Source organism: Chinchilla lanigera, unplaced genomic scaffold (genome assembly GCF_000276665.1).
Source record: "Chinchilla lanigera isolate Chin_1 unplaced genomic scaffold, ChiLan1.0 scaffold00028, whole genome shotgun sequence".
NCBI classification, from domain to species: Eukaryota; Metazoa; Chordata; class Mammalia; order Rodentia; family Chinchillidae; genus Chinchilla; species Chinchilla lanigera.
This window is the reverse complement of record NW_004955429.1, coordinates 14,395,630-14,411,958: the sequence shown is the minus strand read 5'-3', so window position 1 is coordinate 14,411,958 and position 16,329 is coordinate 14,395,630. Positions and strand designations below refer to the sequence as shown.

General features: G+C 52.1%; 1 protein-coding gene across 1 annotated transcript in view; it reads left to right on the top strand.

The window, feature by feature from the left end:
• Positions 1 to 16,329, top strand: part of Vgll4 (vestigial-like family member 4) — a 111,655-nt gene that overhangs the window by 1,205 nt on the left and 94,121 nt on the right. The window contains exon 2 of the mRNA XM_005387009.2: positions 11,204 to 11,279. Within this exon, the coding sequence (XP_005387066.1) occupies positions 11,216 to 11,279 (64 nt within the window). The 5' untranslated portion in view covers positions 11,204 to 11,215. The remainder of the gene's footprint in view (positions 1 to 11,203; positions 11,280 to 16,329) is intronic.

Sequence of the window (16,329 nt, the reverse complement as noted above, 5' to 3'; positions counted from 1 at the left end):
GCGGCGAGTGAACCGGTTTCGCTTTGATCCGCGCCGCGCCTCCGGGGGTGTCGCCTCCGCGGGCACGGGGACCGGGCGGGCCTGGCTCCCACGCCGGCCCTGTGGAAGGTGCTGGCCGCGCTTGGGAGTCGGAAGATCGCTTTTTGGACCTCAGGCCGCCGTGGACGGAGAAGCTGGCTCGCCATTCTGTCCGGGAACATCCAGGACGCCTCAAAACAGAAAAACCCGGTTTGTACAGAGGCTCAGCAGGTCGGGTTGCAGGCCACGTGAGTGCCACCCACCCACTCGCGCCCGGGTCGCGCGGGTCCCGGTCGGTCCCGCGAGGTCATTGTTCCTAGGCGGCGCGCGAGGCCTCTGCGCGTGGTCGGGGCTCCCGGGTGGGCGCCGGAGCCCAGCGCCGCTGTGACCTTGTCACCACCACAGCGCCCTGCCGGGCTCCGCTGAGACTTTTCACGCCCGACACGGTTCTGTCGATTTTTTTCCCCTTTATTTTTCTTGTGTGGTTCCTGTTGCATCTGGCTGCAAAAAGTCATCTCCCCCGCGGTGGACATGATGTAAACCCCTCAATTTGTTGTTTGACTCTGGCAAAATTTTAATCCCAGCCGATTTCCCCTACTACTTTTTTCCCCCCTCTGCTTCTGGGCACCCTGCCTTCGCTTTCTGTTTGGAAGGGAAAACGAATTTTTCTGTTGATCAAAACACAATACAATTAAGAAGATAATTCTGCTATAAATAACCATGGTCTGCATTCCAAAACTGCAAATGTTGTGGTGGAAACAGCTCCGGCTTATTATTTCTGGACGGTTGAGTTCGAGTCCAGTCTAAGTCATCTACTAGGCTTTGATCAGAAATTTAATCGTACTTTGAATCTTTGTAAGAGGCCTCCCCTGTGTGTTCCAAAACATCACGGTTTCAGGCGTTACAGGGAATACTGTGCTTTGAACATACTTTTTGTGTTAGGTTATTCATAAAAGTCTTCGAAGTTTTTTCATTTTTTAAATTTTTAAAATTTTCTAGATTTTTACTTTTGGTGCCTGGAATAGAACTCACGACCTCGAGCTTGCCAGGGGTCTTTGAAGTTTTGGAAGAGCTTCATAAAAAGTCATTTCCACTTCCCCGAACTGAGGCAGAACTATGACCTTAATTGAAGATTTTTAACACTCCTTACAAAAATAATTATGAAGCTAGAACTTCTCATATCTTCCCTCCCCCACTGAGGATTTCACTGGGGCCTTTACACTGAGCTACATCTCCTGCTCTTTTTAATTTAATTATATTTTCTTTTGAGACAGGGCCTCGCTATGTCTCTTAGTTGCTCAGACTGGGCTGTAAATTCGTTATCCTCCTGCCTCAGCCTCCTAGGGTGCTGGAATTACAGGAGTTCACCACCATGCTGGCTACTTCTCACTTTTAGGAGATTCCTTTTACTCCTTTATGGAGTTAGCCTTAATGTTAGCCTCTGATGATTTCTAAAACAGAATCAAAGAAAAATGTTACTCTGTGTATCTTCTGGATATCTCTTTTGGATACATTTGCCATGCAGCTTTTAATAGCTTTAATAATAAGTAGCGTAACAGTAAATTTGCCTTACAACTTTAAGGAGGACTTGACCAAGCAAGTCATAAGTTCAGAAGACTAAAAGTCAAGGGCATGACCCTATGTGGCTATCTTAACATACAGGATTGTCTTTCTTGCCTGAGCGGAGCTGCCGCAGATGTGGGCACCTGGTGAAAGACGGCGTTGTGTGTGGAGAACTTACACAAGACAGCCGAGGCTCATTTGTGATTCTTCCAGGGAGTCTTTGGGGAGCTAATGAAGCCAGTGTGTGGGAGTATAATAGAGGAGCAAAGTGAATTCAAATGAACCACTGCTCATCAGTGTTTGAGCAGCTTAGGACCTATCCGCGTTGCAAACACACAGAACCTCGGGCCTGGGTCACCAACCTTGATGGTACCAACTGCCAGGGGTGTGCAGGAGGTGTGGAAACCAGGTAGAGACTGTCCTGGGAGAAGTAAGGAGAAGGCCCTCTGTTTGTATCGCATGTACATTGTGTCTCCTGCTGCAGGTCTGATGGCCAGATGCCCTGGGTCTGCCGTGTTTGCGTTTACAGATTTGTCTATCCCTGAAATTTGTTTTCAGCCCAGAGCAAGGATTGTGTGTGCTGGACGTGTGGGAAATTTGGGGGTCACAATGTGAACCTTCCGGTGAGGTAGCACCCAGCACCCCCTTTTGCTTGTTTGTGCTTTTTGTTGGTGAGTTTGTGGTTTGACATCACCTGCAGGTGTGGTTCCAGAGGACTCCCTTGGGTTCTTCAGCCCAGACGGGTGTGGTGTGCTTTATGGAGAAAATTTGTGATAAGGTGGTTTGAAGCTGGGTGTGGTAGTGCACTGGGAGGCTGAGGCAGAAAGATCTCAAATTCCAGCCTAGCCCGGGCAATTTAAGGAGACCTTATCTGAAAAAGTAACTCAGTGCCCAGGCCCTCGATTCAGTCTCTGCTGCTGCCCCCAACCCTATTGTTTAGGGGATGAATTACAGAGCTGTTGGCCTCCAGTTTTCTTTAAGGAGTCAACAACAGATATTCAATAAGGTATCTTTGTATGGGAACACACAAAAAAGAAAGCTGTATATCGATCAGTTGACAAAAATGTGAACTGAGGCCAGAAGCTAGCTGCGTGTCTGTGATTTTATAGAACGTGGTTGCGATGCCTACTGAGGACAGACCATACTTGCTCGTGGTGTTGACGGACCTGATGATGTCCTGGGGTGGACCATGTCTCCTAGGCGGAAGAGGCCCAGGGTTGGGATTTAGGAACCATGGAGAGTTAGGCCTGGGTTTCCAGGAAGTTCGCCAGCCTGGGCTGGGATGAAGTTCCTACGTCTTTTTTTTTTTTTAATGTTTGTTTTTATTAGCACATGTTCCTGGTTCATAAGGATCACAAGCACGTTCCTCATGGGGAGTCGTCCACACACACAATCCATCTTAATTCTTTTTTCATCCCCTTCCTCTGTCACTGGGTGTCCTTCTCTTTTGCAAAAGATCCATCTCCTCATTGCCTGGGATCTTTTATTTTGCTGTTTATACTTCGGGTTTCTCATATATGTAATATTTAGGCTCGTGTGTCTGATCTATTTCGCTTGACATTATGGTCTCAAGGTGCATCCATTTCCCTGCAGACGACTCAGGTTTGTCCTTCTTTATGGCAGAGGAGTACTCCCTGGTATAGAAATACATTTTCTCTATCTGTTCATCTGCCGGTGGACATACCTGCTGCTTCCAAAATGTAACCTTTGCGAGTTGTGCTGCTATAAATGTGTGTGTGTGTGTGTGTGTGTGTGTATGTACTGCTGCAGTGTGATGTTTTGCTTTCTCAAACTGAGGTTTTGAAAGTGAAGAAAGGCTAGATTTGTAGTAACCTAAATGTGACCCAAATGAGCACAGGTCATTTTTATCTGCGCCGTAGCAGTGTTGGAAAGTGATGGGAACTGGCTGTCTGCTTAGTCAGTCAAGACTGGGACTTTATTTGTGCCCCTCAGACAGCCATGCCAGTGTGGGTCTGCCGCAGCGTCACCTCCAGGACTGCCTGAGGGACACAGAGGCGTTGTCCCTGCGGGGAGCCTGCGGAGGGTGCACAGGGTGCTCGGCCGCTCAGAGCCTGCACTCCTGGTCCTCGTCACGTGGCAGTGTCCACGCAGTTGACACAGTGGTTGTGCCCCCGTCATTGAGGCTCATAGTCATGGCCTGGTGGCACCATCTGCTGGCTCCTGTAGCCAGGGTCATCGAGATGACCTGCTCCCCAGGGGCAGAGGAGGTCCACAGAGGCCAGCCTCAGGCCCCGTTAGCACCCAGAAACCTCACGTAGAGGCCAGGGTGCAGTGCTCTGGTAGACACTTGCCTAGCATGAGTGAGGCCTGGCTTCCATCTGCAGCGCTGCCAAAAAAAGAAGGGAAAAAAACCAGAAAAGCTTGAGCATTCCTCAGGTTTCCACCCAGAGCTGGTCCTTTTGTGCAGTCGTGGCCTCCTGGGTCTTGCTGTCTGTGGGAGGGACAGGAGGTAGGGACCAGCAGCTGGTGCCGAGGTGGCAGACTGACCCAGAGCTCTGCCCTCTGCAGGCAGGGCCTTAGGTACTTGGGGAAGGGCCTGGGCCACCACTAGCAGCCTTCTCTTTCTAGGACAGCAGGGGATGACTGCCAACTGAACAGCTCTCGCTCTCGAGCCTGTGCTGGAGGTTGGCAAGCACGCTGAAGAAGCTTGGTTAGGGATTCTAAGCGTGCGTGTGTGTGGTTCTTTGAGACAGGGTCTTGCTGTATAATTAGGCTGATTTGGACTCACTGTGGAGCCCAGGCTGACCTTGAACTTAGTGGTGATCCTCCTGCCTCAGCCTCCTGAGTGCTGGGATCACAGACATGTGCCATTATACCTGACTCTTATTTTTGATTCTGTGGAAATAGACATGGAGCATACAGGTATGCTGGTCCCGTTTGAGCCCTTTGGCCTTCTTGTGCATTTCCAGGCACGTCCTGCACAGCGGGAAGGAGCTGGGCGGAAGCGGAAGCTGGCCAGGTGCGTGGGCTGGTTCCTGTGCTCTGGCTGTGTCTCAGGAGGGGTGCTCCGTACTGGCCTGGGTGGCTCCAGGGAGGGAGCAGTGAGGGCAGCTGGCCTCCTTGGGAAGGGAGTGTGTGGTTGAGGGGTGGGAAATGGCGGCACCAGGCGCACGTTTTCAGTCTCACCCCTGGCCCCACGGGACCGGCTGCACACAGGCTTTCTGGCGCAGCACCCAGTAGATGGCACTGTTCCTTGGACCTGGCGTCCTCAGAGCTTGGCTGGGTTCCACAGTCGCTTTGGCCCTGCGAGTCCCCAAGGCCCTGGAGTTGAGGTGGGAGACAGACGTCCTGGTCGCTGGCAGTCCTTTTCCCTTGCCCATCCTGCTTTCTACTTGTGTGGCTCCCCACCTGCTTCTATTAGAAGAAAAGGAAGTGCGGCCAGGGGCTGGGGATGTAGCTCAGCGGTGCAGCACCTGCCTGGCAAGCTTGAAGTCCTGAGTTCGATTCCCGGTACACCCCCCCCCCCCCACACACACACACACACACACACACACACACGGGTGCGGCCTGGCTTTGTGCTCTGTGGAGGACAGGGTTTGCTTCGCATGGCGTTGGATGTGGACAGAGCATGGGGCTGGAAGCCTTGTCACTGACGTATGTTTATTCTTCATAGATGACTTAAGCTAACTAGGCTTATCTCCAAAAATGATGCTGGGCAACATGATCACAAAAATAGGGAGGGGATGGGTAGAGGTGGGGAAGGGTTCATCCGTGGGCGCCGAGCTCTGCTGAGAGAGGAGTGAGAGGCGCTGTGACCTGTTGCACAGCGGGGCCTGGACAGTGTGATCTCAGGAGGCTCCGAACGACTTCACCACGAGGAAACAGTAACTGTGTGAGGGGCCGGGTGCGTTTGCTGTCACTTAAACATTAGACAGAGTGTAAACACATCAAGGCCTTACGCGGCACCCATAAACGGTGCGACCTCTGCGTGTTTACGTATCAGTTGAAATACATCTCAGTAGAACAAAAATTAAAAATGCACAGTGATTCTAGCATTGGCTGGGGAGCCGGGAGGCTTGGATTCTCATCTTAGCTGTCGGAAGTTACCTGCTTGTGGTACCTGGTATTTTCACCTGTAGCAGAAGCGTCACACTTGGCCTGGTGGTCTGACTCAGAGTTTGGTGGTGAGAATCCAGTGAGGTCATTCGTGTGGGCTTTACAGAAGTGTGTGCTGCACGGGCATGTGAGGGTGGTGGCGGCAGAACGACAGCTTCTGCATCTTACCTGGTAGCGTTTGTAGTCACGTTGCCATTTACAGTGCAGAGCAGGCCTGGTCATCCAAAGCAGGCAGCGCTGTCTCCCTGGGCTCCAGCGAGGACAGGAGCGGGGTGCTGAGGGCCCGCGTGGGTAGAGCAGGAGACCTCAGGGAGGGTGCTGCAGCAGGGGAACCATGCCTGTGTGTGGCCGCCAGAGTCTGCTGACATTTCAGTCTGGTTTTGTTCCTCCTTGTGAACTCTGGCTCTGATCCCTGTTGGGTTCAGGTTGCTCCGGGGCAGTTTCCCTTTCCTTTTCGTGAGGTCTGCTCGCCATGTTCCACAGAAATAGTAGACACCTACGAACACCTCAGCATTCTCTTTTCCAGCCCTGCTGATGGAGTCTAGGACCCAGGCTCTTCACACTAAGCAACATCCTCAGCACTTTCTTTCTTTTTGTTTTTTTTTTTTTTTAAAGAGGGGGACTTACTAAGTTGCTAAGTTGCCCTGGCTGGGCTTGGACTTATAATCCTCCTGCCTCAGCCTCCCAAGAGTGCTGGGATGATAGGCATGCCTATCATCATGAATACGTCTGAATTCTTTACAGCCAAAGAGGCCCCCCACCCATTTCCACATTGTGGTGGTTCAGACTTCTGGCTTGTCCTGGCTCGTTGTGCACCCTGAGCTGGGGCGAGGTGGATGGCCCAGGAAGTTCCCCATGGAGATGGAGTTCAGCTGCAGAAGGAGCAGGGCTGGCAGGAGCAGACGATGTGGAGTCAAAGCGGCCGTCAGGTGTCCCAGGAGAGCAGCGCCTCCCAGATCCTGACGTGTGGCCGGGGAGTATGTGCTGGGGACAGGGAGCAGTTTGAGCGTGACTCCCCTCTCCCACCGCGGCATCCCGTGTGGCCAGGGTTGGTTGCTGTGTGTTCTCATCCTCTCCTGGATGACACTGCGGGTGCTGCGGGGACGGAGACTGGGGCCTGCCTGGTGCTGTTGCTTTCACCTTGGGAACTTCCTGGGAACTTTCTGGGAGGCATCTTGGAATTCCACTCCTCGTCATGAAAAAAGTGATGAATCGACTTCCCAGGACCAGAGCTCTTGTCCCCTGGCTGTCCAGAAAGGGACAGCTCTCTCTGGAAGGCCAGAGTCGCAGCTTCTGTGTGTATAGCTGAACTGGGCGTTAGCACTAAACACCAGCACATTTTCCTAGCTGGAGAACTGATGACCCATCCTCCCTCCTTCTCAGCCTTTGAAGCTGTTTAGAAAACTGTAACCTTGGAGGCGAGACTTACAGGAAAGGAGCGTGGGCTGCCGGAGCACATACTCGGACGTTGCTGGCAAATAAACAAGCAAGCCCCACACAATAAAACTGTGTGTCCCAGTCCTGCCAGTTCCTCATTCACGGCAGGCGTGGAGAGAGGCGGCCCGTCCCCTACACGCTCTGTGGCTCTCAGTCGCTGCAGAGCTGTCCTCAGATCACAGGCCCCAGTGCCAAGTGGCTGTGCTTTTGGTGCCCCGAATTTACCAGATGAGCCTGCGGTGTGAATAGGAGGACGTGACTGGGGTGGACTCCGTGGGCCGTGCAGGTGCTATGTAATCTTCCGCAAACAGTTGGGGCTAATTTGTGGCTGATAAAGGGGAACCTTGGCCAAGGCTGGCGGCCCCTGCCGTGAATCCCTGGCCCCACGGGGTTTCTCCTGCTCTCCTGTGAGAAGTCCTTGCGTCTTTTCGATCCTGCTTCTCTGCCCCTCTTCAGGGAAATCGTCCCGGGCCACCAGCTGAAAGTGTGCTCGTTGCGCCTTTTTCCTTCCGTACAGGAAGTTGTTGTTTGATTTGATTTATTTGTGCTTCCTGCAGCCCTGGGGAGGGACCTACGGCCTCCTGCATGCTAAGCAGGTGCTCCACCAGTGAGCCTCTCCCTTGATATGTTTGCTGTTAGTTGCACTTTATTTAATGTGTTTGTGTGTCTTTTTTTTTGGACACGGTCTTGCTATGTAGTCCAGGCTGGCCTAGAACTTACTGTGTAGCCCAGCCTGGCCTGGAACTGGTGGCAGTGTTCCTGCCTTAGCCTCCTGAGTGCTGGGATTACAGGTGTACGCCCCCCGCCCGGTATTGTTTGTGTGTCTTCACAGTTACTGTCCTACCTAGAAAGTCTGTGTGGGAGGAAGTAGTTAGTGACAACCTCATTTTCCAGAGCGGGGAATGGGTGCCGAGGGAAGTCCCTTCCTGGGGTCCTGGGGCTCGGAGTAGCTGAGCTCAACGTCACTCAGGTGGGTGGGTGTCCAGGGTGACCTGGGTTGGAAACCAGGTGCCTCTGTACATCTCAGTGTGGCACTGTGACCCTCTAGCAAGCGCTGTGACACTGTGCCCCCCTGCCGCAAGTGCTGTGGCTGCCCCCCCTACGCTTTCAGTGTTTTACTCGGCCTGTTGGGGTGTGGATATTGCCTGACGCGCAACATTCACAAGACTTTATTACTGTTATCTCCACCTCTATTTGCTTAGTTCTTCTGTGGCCAGATAACGCCCGGTTCCTGACCTTACCTGCCACCTGTGTTATTGTACCCCCACCGCAGCGTGCTTATCTAACACCTGGTTCCTGCACAGGCTCCCGGATCTCCTCACTTCACCCCTTTGGGTCAGGCCTTCCCGCCTGGCCTGCGAGGAACCTCTCCACTGCAGCAGCATTAGCGGCATGTCCCTGCTGCTCAGGGGTGGCCGAGGTCACCCGGCCACCCGGCTGGCTCCTTCCCAAGCCCATGGTATGCTGCCCTCTTTAACTCCGCTTCCCAGTCCTCACTGTGGCCCCGCGTGGCTGCCCTGGGACAAGGCGGGGGACAGTGTGGGGACGGGAGCTGGGGATGGGCCCCTCGGAGGTGGCCCTGGGGACACACAGCCGGAGGAAAAAATAGATGTTCACAAGGTCAGCAACTGAGCAAATATTGCTCTTTTATCACAAAATACACATTTGAGTTCCAAGTCGTGTTTTGTATGCCCTTATTCTCTCTTTTATTTGTTTGTTTGTTTACTTGGTGCTGAGGATGGAACCCAGGGGTGCCTGCTAGGCAAGCGCTCCCCGCTGAGCTGCGCCCCACCCGTGACCCCTTGTTAATCTTGCCTGTTAGCACCCTCGGCTGTGTACCGCCCAAGCAAGATCGCCCCACCCGGTCAGGTGGTCTCCCACTCTCCAGCCTCTCCCGTACCCGCTGGACTTGGGGTGCATGTATAGTTCCGACTCGGTAGGTTTCACTGCAGTAGGGGGCAGGTGCCCTGCTGAGGAACCTTGAACACCAGATCTCTTCTCTGCCTACTCCGAGGGGAGTTTGCTGGGGATTGAGGTCTCCCACGGTCTGAATAAGTGTAAGTCTCTGATCTATGCCAGAGTGCTGGGTCTGCTCCTTTGTGTCTTGGAGGCATTTTTGCTGATTCTTTGCTTAATTTGCCGAACTGGAGGCCGGTGCTGACCCTCCCTTGGGCCTGGAGGTGGAAAGCAGCCGGTCAGCCTCACGGGGAGGCACGGTAGCCCAGGCCTGTGTGAGGCGTGCAGCGCTGTCAGCAGAGCCTTGTGCGGAGGCCACCAGACTTTGAACCTGAGGCCTGCCTGACGGGGAAATTACCTGGGTGAGGAGGGCGTTACCCCGCTCTGGGGAGTGGAGCAGACCTTTTCCTCCTAGTGGGTCCCAAACTGCTTTTTGTTTTCTTTGCTTTTAAACAAGTTCTCAAATCCGTATTCTGAGGGTGTGGTTTTTTTCTGTTTCGTAGAGAGCGTTAGGAACGTGAACACTACAAACTTTTCTCTCTCTTTTTGTTTTTCTCTGTGTTGTTTCTCTTTTTGTTGGGTGTTGAACCCAATTTTTATCTCGAGACAGGGTCTTGCCAAGCCACTAAGCTCAGCAGGCTGGGCTTGAATTTGTGATCCTTCTGCCACAGCCTCCCGAGAGCTGGGATGACAGTGGAATTAGGTGTGTGCAGCCATGCCAAACTTCTCCGTTGCAACAAAATGCTCCGCTTGTAAACTACAAACGTCCTGCAAAGTGCTATGGAAAGCACTGGTTTGAACTCAATTCTTGTGGCTGCATCTACCGTGCAGACTGCAGGCTGCCGGAGAACTCGGAATAAGTGCTCCTGGTGAGGACTGTGTCCCCTTGCTGCCGACGAGCTATGCGTGTCCCCCAGTGGCTGTGGGTTTGATTCCAGCACCCCAGCAAAGGCATACTGGGCGAAGGCAGCCTGGTTTTCTTGGGCTCATCTACCTTTGATTCTTTAGCGTTTTTGCTTTTTTTTTTTTTCTGAGACAAGAGTCTCCCTATATAGTTAAGGCTGGCTTTGAACTCACATAGCCAGACTGGCCTCAAACTCACAGCAATCCTCCGGCCTCAGCCTCCCGAGTGGTGGGATTATAGGTGTGTACCAGCACACATGGCTGTGGCTTTGCTTTTATAGGTGTGCAAGGGGGGAACAGAGTTCAAAGTACGCATCTGGTCCCTTTAAAAAACATGGCCCTGTGGGTGGGCCTGGTGGTGTAGCTCAGTGTGAGTTTTTGTGGACCTGCAGGGGTGGAGGTCCATGGAGGTCCTAGGTTTGGTCCCCAGCACTGCAAATAAACACCAACAAACAAATAAGTGTTAGGAGTAGCAGGGTAGTGTGCTATAAAGGATAATATTTAAAGATAATAATTCCAGTGGGGTGTGGTAATGTGCACCTGTAATTCCAGCACTCAGGAGGCTGAGGCAGGAGGATCACTCACCATAGTATAGTCAAGGCCTGCCTGGACTACATAGCAAGACCCTGTCTCCAAAAACTAAATTAAAAACTAAATAAATAAATGATTCCTACCATATTTAAAGACCGTTTATGTCACCTGCAGGGGCCCCCCTAAATCATTTCTGGAGCACTCTGATTGTGCTGAAGCCCTCTCTACTGCTACTGATGACTTCCCAGCCAGGGAAGCCGTTTCTGTAAAAAATATCCCAAGCCCACCAGCGCTGGGACCCCAGGCTAGTGACAGCCCTGTCTGGTCTCTAGCGAGCCTCTGTCCTGAGTGCTGCTGTGGGTTCCGTGGGCACAGGCTCCTTGTGTTGGTGACATCCTTGCCCCCGAGCATCTCTGACACACGGCACATGTGCAGGCGTGTTCAGCCCCCTTGCCCGCGGTTCTGAGAGCGGAGACTTCTGGCCTTGGTAGGGGTCAGTGGCGTGGACAGAATGGAATGGGACTGAACCATCTCTGTTCCGAGCCAGGCCTTCTTGGTGGTCTAATCCTGCAACTGGGACCTGTTCCTGCTCCTGCTCCTGCTCCGCCCAAGCCGGCGCCCCAGGCTACCCTCCAGCCCCCTGCTAAACTACTGAAATGCCAGAAATGCCTTTGGAACTGTGTTTACATTTTCTTCCGCTTCTCCTTTTTCCTTTTAGGCTCAGTCAGGAATGGAGACGCCGTTGGATGTCTTGTCCAGGGCCGCCTCTCTGGTGCATGCTGATGACAAGAAGCGTAAGTCAGACGTGTGTTTTCAGAGGCGTCGCCATGAGTGCTCCTCTCGGTGTGCTTTGCCCGCCGCAGTGGAAACGCTCGCGTCCCCGCACGGGTTTGGCCTGGGGGCTGTGGTGGCTTCCTCAGACAACAGCGTGACATTCTCATGTTTTCTTGTTGTTTTTGAGAACCAGAACATGTTTCAGAAGCAGAACCAGAACACGCTTTTCTTTCCCATGTGCTGGGAATGGAGCCCGGGACCCGGCACGTGCTAGGCGAGCGCTCCTCACTGAGCTACCCGCCTACTCCTAGTCATGGAGATTCTGGGGAGAAAACACCCCTTCCCTTGTGTGGTGGTCAGGGCAAGAGGGAGAACTCCAGTTTTGAGAGATTACTGTCCATTCTAAAGTGTATTTTTCTTTAATTTCTTTTTTTTTTTTGTTTTTTTTTTCCGGTACTGGGAATCGAACTCACGACCTTGCACTTGCAAAGCATGTGCTGTGCCGCTGAGCTAAATCCCCAGCTCCCTGTATTTGTTTTTAAAATGTTCTTGTTCCAGGTTAAAATTACTGATACTGGGCATGGTGGCACAAACCTGTAATTCCAGCTCTTGGGAGCCTGAGGCAGGAGGATCTCCGTGAGTTCAAGGCCAGCCTGGATTACACAGTGAGACCCTGTCTCAAACAAACAAACAAAAAAATTACTTGCTGAACAGTATTACAAGAATTGCTGTTTTACCCAGGTTGGGTTTGAATTTGTGATTCTTTTGCCTCAGCCTCTCAGAGTGCTAGAATTACAGGTGTACCGTCACCATGCCTAGCTCCAATTTTGTTTTTCAGTAATTTAAAAATTGACCAAGAAGGAAGGACAGGGTACTTCATGCTAATATACAGAACTACAACTTGGTGAATCTTTAACAACATACGGTGGACCCTTGACTTACAAACTCGATTTGGTCCCCGAGGGCAGGTTGTAACTCAAGTTGTCAACTGAAGGCTCAGGCTGCTCTACACGGCCGTCAAAGTCTCTCTCCCGTACACAGGCAGATCTCAGTGTCCTTAGAGAGACACTGGCCCAGGATTTCCTAACTAATCCCGTACAGGAAAGGATGTTGTAATGTTCCTTCCAGAACTCACCACCTGGAAGCACAAGTGGCCGGCATTCAGATCGTAGCCCGAGTTGTCGGGATGTCAGGCTGGTCATGACTCCAGAGTCTATTGTACATCAGATATTTTGGTGATTGCCAAATATTTTATTTTTAGTAATTTTACTCATATATCTTCTGGATTAGAAGACTTGGAGCTGCTTCCTTTCTCCCTTAGATTTAAAATATTAGGAAAAACAATGAAGGTTGTGTTTTTATGAAGTTAAGTTTGCCGAGCTGCCTCACTTACTAGTTCATTTCCTGTGAGTTGGCGGCTAGGGCGTGCGCGGCTTTGAACCGTGAGGTCTGCCCCCGGCAGCTGTGAGACTTCCTTTCCTATGCTTCAGTTTCCTCATTAGCAGCAGGCAGTAACACTTCCTGCTTACCTAGTATTTGTGAGGATCGGAGGTTCCCACCTGTCTCCTGGCTGGGGCTGCCTCGCGCTCTCTGGCACCGATTGCTCTCTGACTGCACCTCTGATTGGCCTCTGGGTTCGGTAGACTTGAGGTGACTGTGTCCCCTGGCCCCTTGCCACTCCTCACCGAGGTCCTCGTTCTGGTAGTGATTGGAAGGTGTAGCCGTGAGGGATTTTTCCCAGGCGTTGGTTTGTGTGTTTGTTTTTTTGAGACAGGGTCTTACTATAGTAGTTGTAATTGGGCCTTGAACTCACTGTGTGTAGTGCAGGCTGGCCTCAAACTCACAGTGATCTTCCTGCCTCAGCCTCCAGAGTGCTGGGATTGTAGGTGTGCGCCACCATGCCTGGCTTCCCAACCTTTTTACACTTCACACACGATTTAGTGCTTGGTTTGCAGGCTGGCAGAAGTGCCCGACGGTGAGGTTTAGTTATTCCTTGCTAAGGAAGCTGAGCTTGGGACGTCATGTGTCATTCCCAAGGACGCAGGCTGGTGACAGAGTCCCTCAACCACAGAGGGTTTCCTGCCCCTAAAGACGCAGCCCCAGGCCTGGCCTGACCAGCTGCTTGCATGCCATGTGGACCACTGAGAGAGCTGACTTACATGTCCCTATGTCCCTGCCCCACGCGGGGCGGCAGTTGGACTTTTTTTTTTTTTTTTGTCTTTTTGAGACAAGGTCTCGCTATGCAATTCAGGCTGGCCTTGAGCTCATTTTGTAGCCCAGGCTGGCCTTGAACTCACAACAATCCTCCTGCCTCAGCCTCCCGAGTGCTGGGATTACAGGTGTGTGCCACCACGCCCAGCGTGGTTGGACTTTCTTTTATTGGCACCCGAATTTAATTAGAGGTGTGGGCCAGAGTGCTGTCTGTAACCAGGGAAAGTAGAGGCCGTGGCGTCAGGGTCCTTGTGTCCTGGGAGCGTGGAGTGAAAGGGCTTTTTCCCCTCTTTCTCAACCTCTGGAGAGTTCTCTTGGGTCAGAAATTTTGATCAGCTTGGAGATCTGCCTGGTTTGCAGCTCCACGAGCGACTCGTGAAGGCCCGGAGGGGCCCGTCCCTCACCTCCAGGAAGAGTCTGCACACAGGTCCTTGAGCTGCACAGTCTGCAGGGATGTGGGCATTTCCGTGGGCATTGCACAGGGGCAGTGTGCAGGGAGGGGGCCCTGCTCTGGACCCTGTCCTGAGCCTCTCTACCTTGGTGGCCCGGTCGGGTCAGGAGCGGCCAGCCTGGTTCGGGTCCCCTTGGCTGTGGATCCATCTGAGCCCTTGTCGTCTCTGGGCTTGCCGGGTGCCTCTACCCTTCATGGAGCGGCGCTGGGTGTCATTGCGTGAGCCTGTGAAAGTCCGAGTGGTGCAGACAGCACCTGCGGTGTGCGCTGTGCCTCTCGGTGGATTTCTTAGCCTTATCGGTGCTGGCCCGGCCCAACTCAGCTTTCTCTGCCCTAGATTGATTCTGGTGTGGCTTTGTCCTAGACTGCTCTTACACTTTGGGGGCCGGGAACATTCTCCCCGACACTCTGAGAAAGTCTGTGTGTAATCTGATGTGGGTGTCTTGTTGCGAGCACAGAAGTGTCCCATTCCTTGGGCTCGGCTTCCCGGGGCGTCTGCGTGACCTGAATGATGCTCGTGACTTCTCGCTGGCTCCTGGAGCACTGAGACTTGGTCATTTTGGGGGGTGGTATTGTTCTGGCCTTTAGAAGGGAACAGGATCCTTTGTGACTTGAGTGTAATACCCGATAGCCTTAAGGTTTCATTATGTCTATAGTGGAGAATAAAAGCAATATCTCAGTAGTACGCTGGGAGCTGGGATAAATAGTGAAAGGGCGGTTTTGTAGCAATCCAGTAGTTACTTATCTGAGCAGCCTAGAAGGAATAAATTTACTTAAAATAATCATCCGACTGCTCAGGAGGCTTTGATTTTATCGGTGTTCAGAGCTGTCCTGGAATGGACTTCATGACGACGCAAACAGATCGTTCATGCTGGGTTGGGAGGGCTCCAATGTTTTACAATTTTTGTTGTTGTTGTTGTTGTTGTATTAGGGATTGAACCCAAGGCCTTCACACTGAGCTACATCCCCACCCCTCGTTTAAATTTTTTTTTATTTTTATTTTGACACAAGTTCTTCCTAAGTTACTAAGTTGCTCAGGCTGGGCTCCAGCTTGCTATCCTTCTGCCTCCACCTCCCGAGTGCTGGGATGCCTGGCTCCAGCTTTCTTTTCTGAATAGTGAAAATTGATCGAGGTGGGAGGACAGGGCATTTTTTTGTTGATATATATAACAATAGTTTGGTGGACCTTTAATACTCTACCTCATTTTATTTTGATGATTACAAAATATTTTACTTTTGGTAATTTCTTTCTTGTATCTTGAAACCTGGTAGATGCTTCCTTCCTTGATTAGATTAAAATCTATGCTATTGATATTTTTGAAGCAGGATCTCCCTATATTGCCCAGGCTGGTCTTGAACTCCTGGTCTCAAGTCATCCTCTTGCCTGAGCATCTTGAATGCCAGAACCATGGGTGCATGCCACTGTGTCTGGCTAAAATCATTATGAAACTTTGTTTTTGAGAGTTTGGGTGGAGGGGTTATGTATTATTGGTCAGCTTTTCCATTGCTGAGACACAGGACCTGATATCTACAAGTTAAAGGAGGAGAGGTCTAACTTGGCTCATGATTTTAGGCGTTCAGTCCATGGTTGGCTGGTCTTAGGCAGAAGTGTCCTGGTGGAAGGGTGTGGTGGAGTGGGAACTGCTCTGTTCATGGCAGCCAGGAAGCACTGCAGGAGAACAGTGCCAGAGAGGAAGGGGCCGGGGACCAGATACGATGCCCACAGTCATACCTCCGTGACTCACCCAGACATGAAGTGTGCTCTAGGTGGTCGTCCGGGTATCTTGTCTCCTCGCCACGGCACCCCCGCTAAGCGGGCGCTACTGTCAGTCCCATTTTGCAGATGAGGGAACTGAGGCTTATAGAGAGAGATGATTTGCCCAGGACCGCTCACAGAAAACACACAGAACACACACAGCCCCCGTGCCCCGTGCCCCATGAGTGCATCTGCAGGAGGCTTTGCTTGGAGGAGGTTCCCCACCTGTGAATCAGCAGCTCCGATCCAGTAGTGGCTGCAGCGGCCGGCATTGAGGATGGGGGTTGGTTGGGAGCCTCTGTCCCCCACCGGAGCCTCTTTCCCTGGCGAGTGTCCTCTTCCAGGAGCTTCTCAATTCCCTGGAGGAAGGGAGCTTGGTCCCTTAGACATGTGCTGCTTCATGCAGCACTGGGACCCCTCTGCTGGGCCTCAGCATCTCCAGAAGGTGGTGCTGCTAGCTGTCCTCCCTCGCCATGTGCCGTGCGGTGCCCTTTGGTACTTAGGTAGGTGCTCAGTAAACATGGTAATGAAGCAGCTGCCGGAGTGAAAGGGGAATCAGTTTATTTGACACCAGCGGAAGTGCCTCGTAATTGTCGCCATCATGACTTAGAATGCACAATTTCAAAAGAACCCTCTGCTCCTCTTGGTAGCA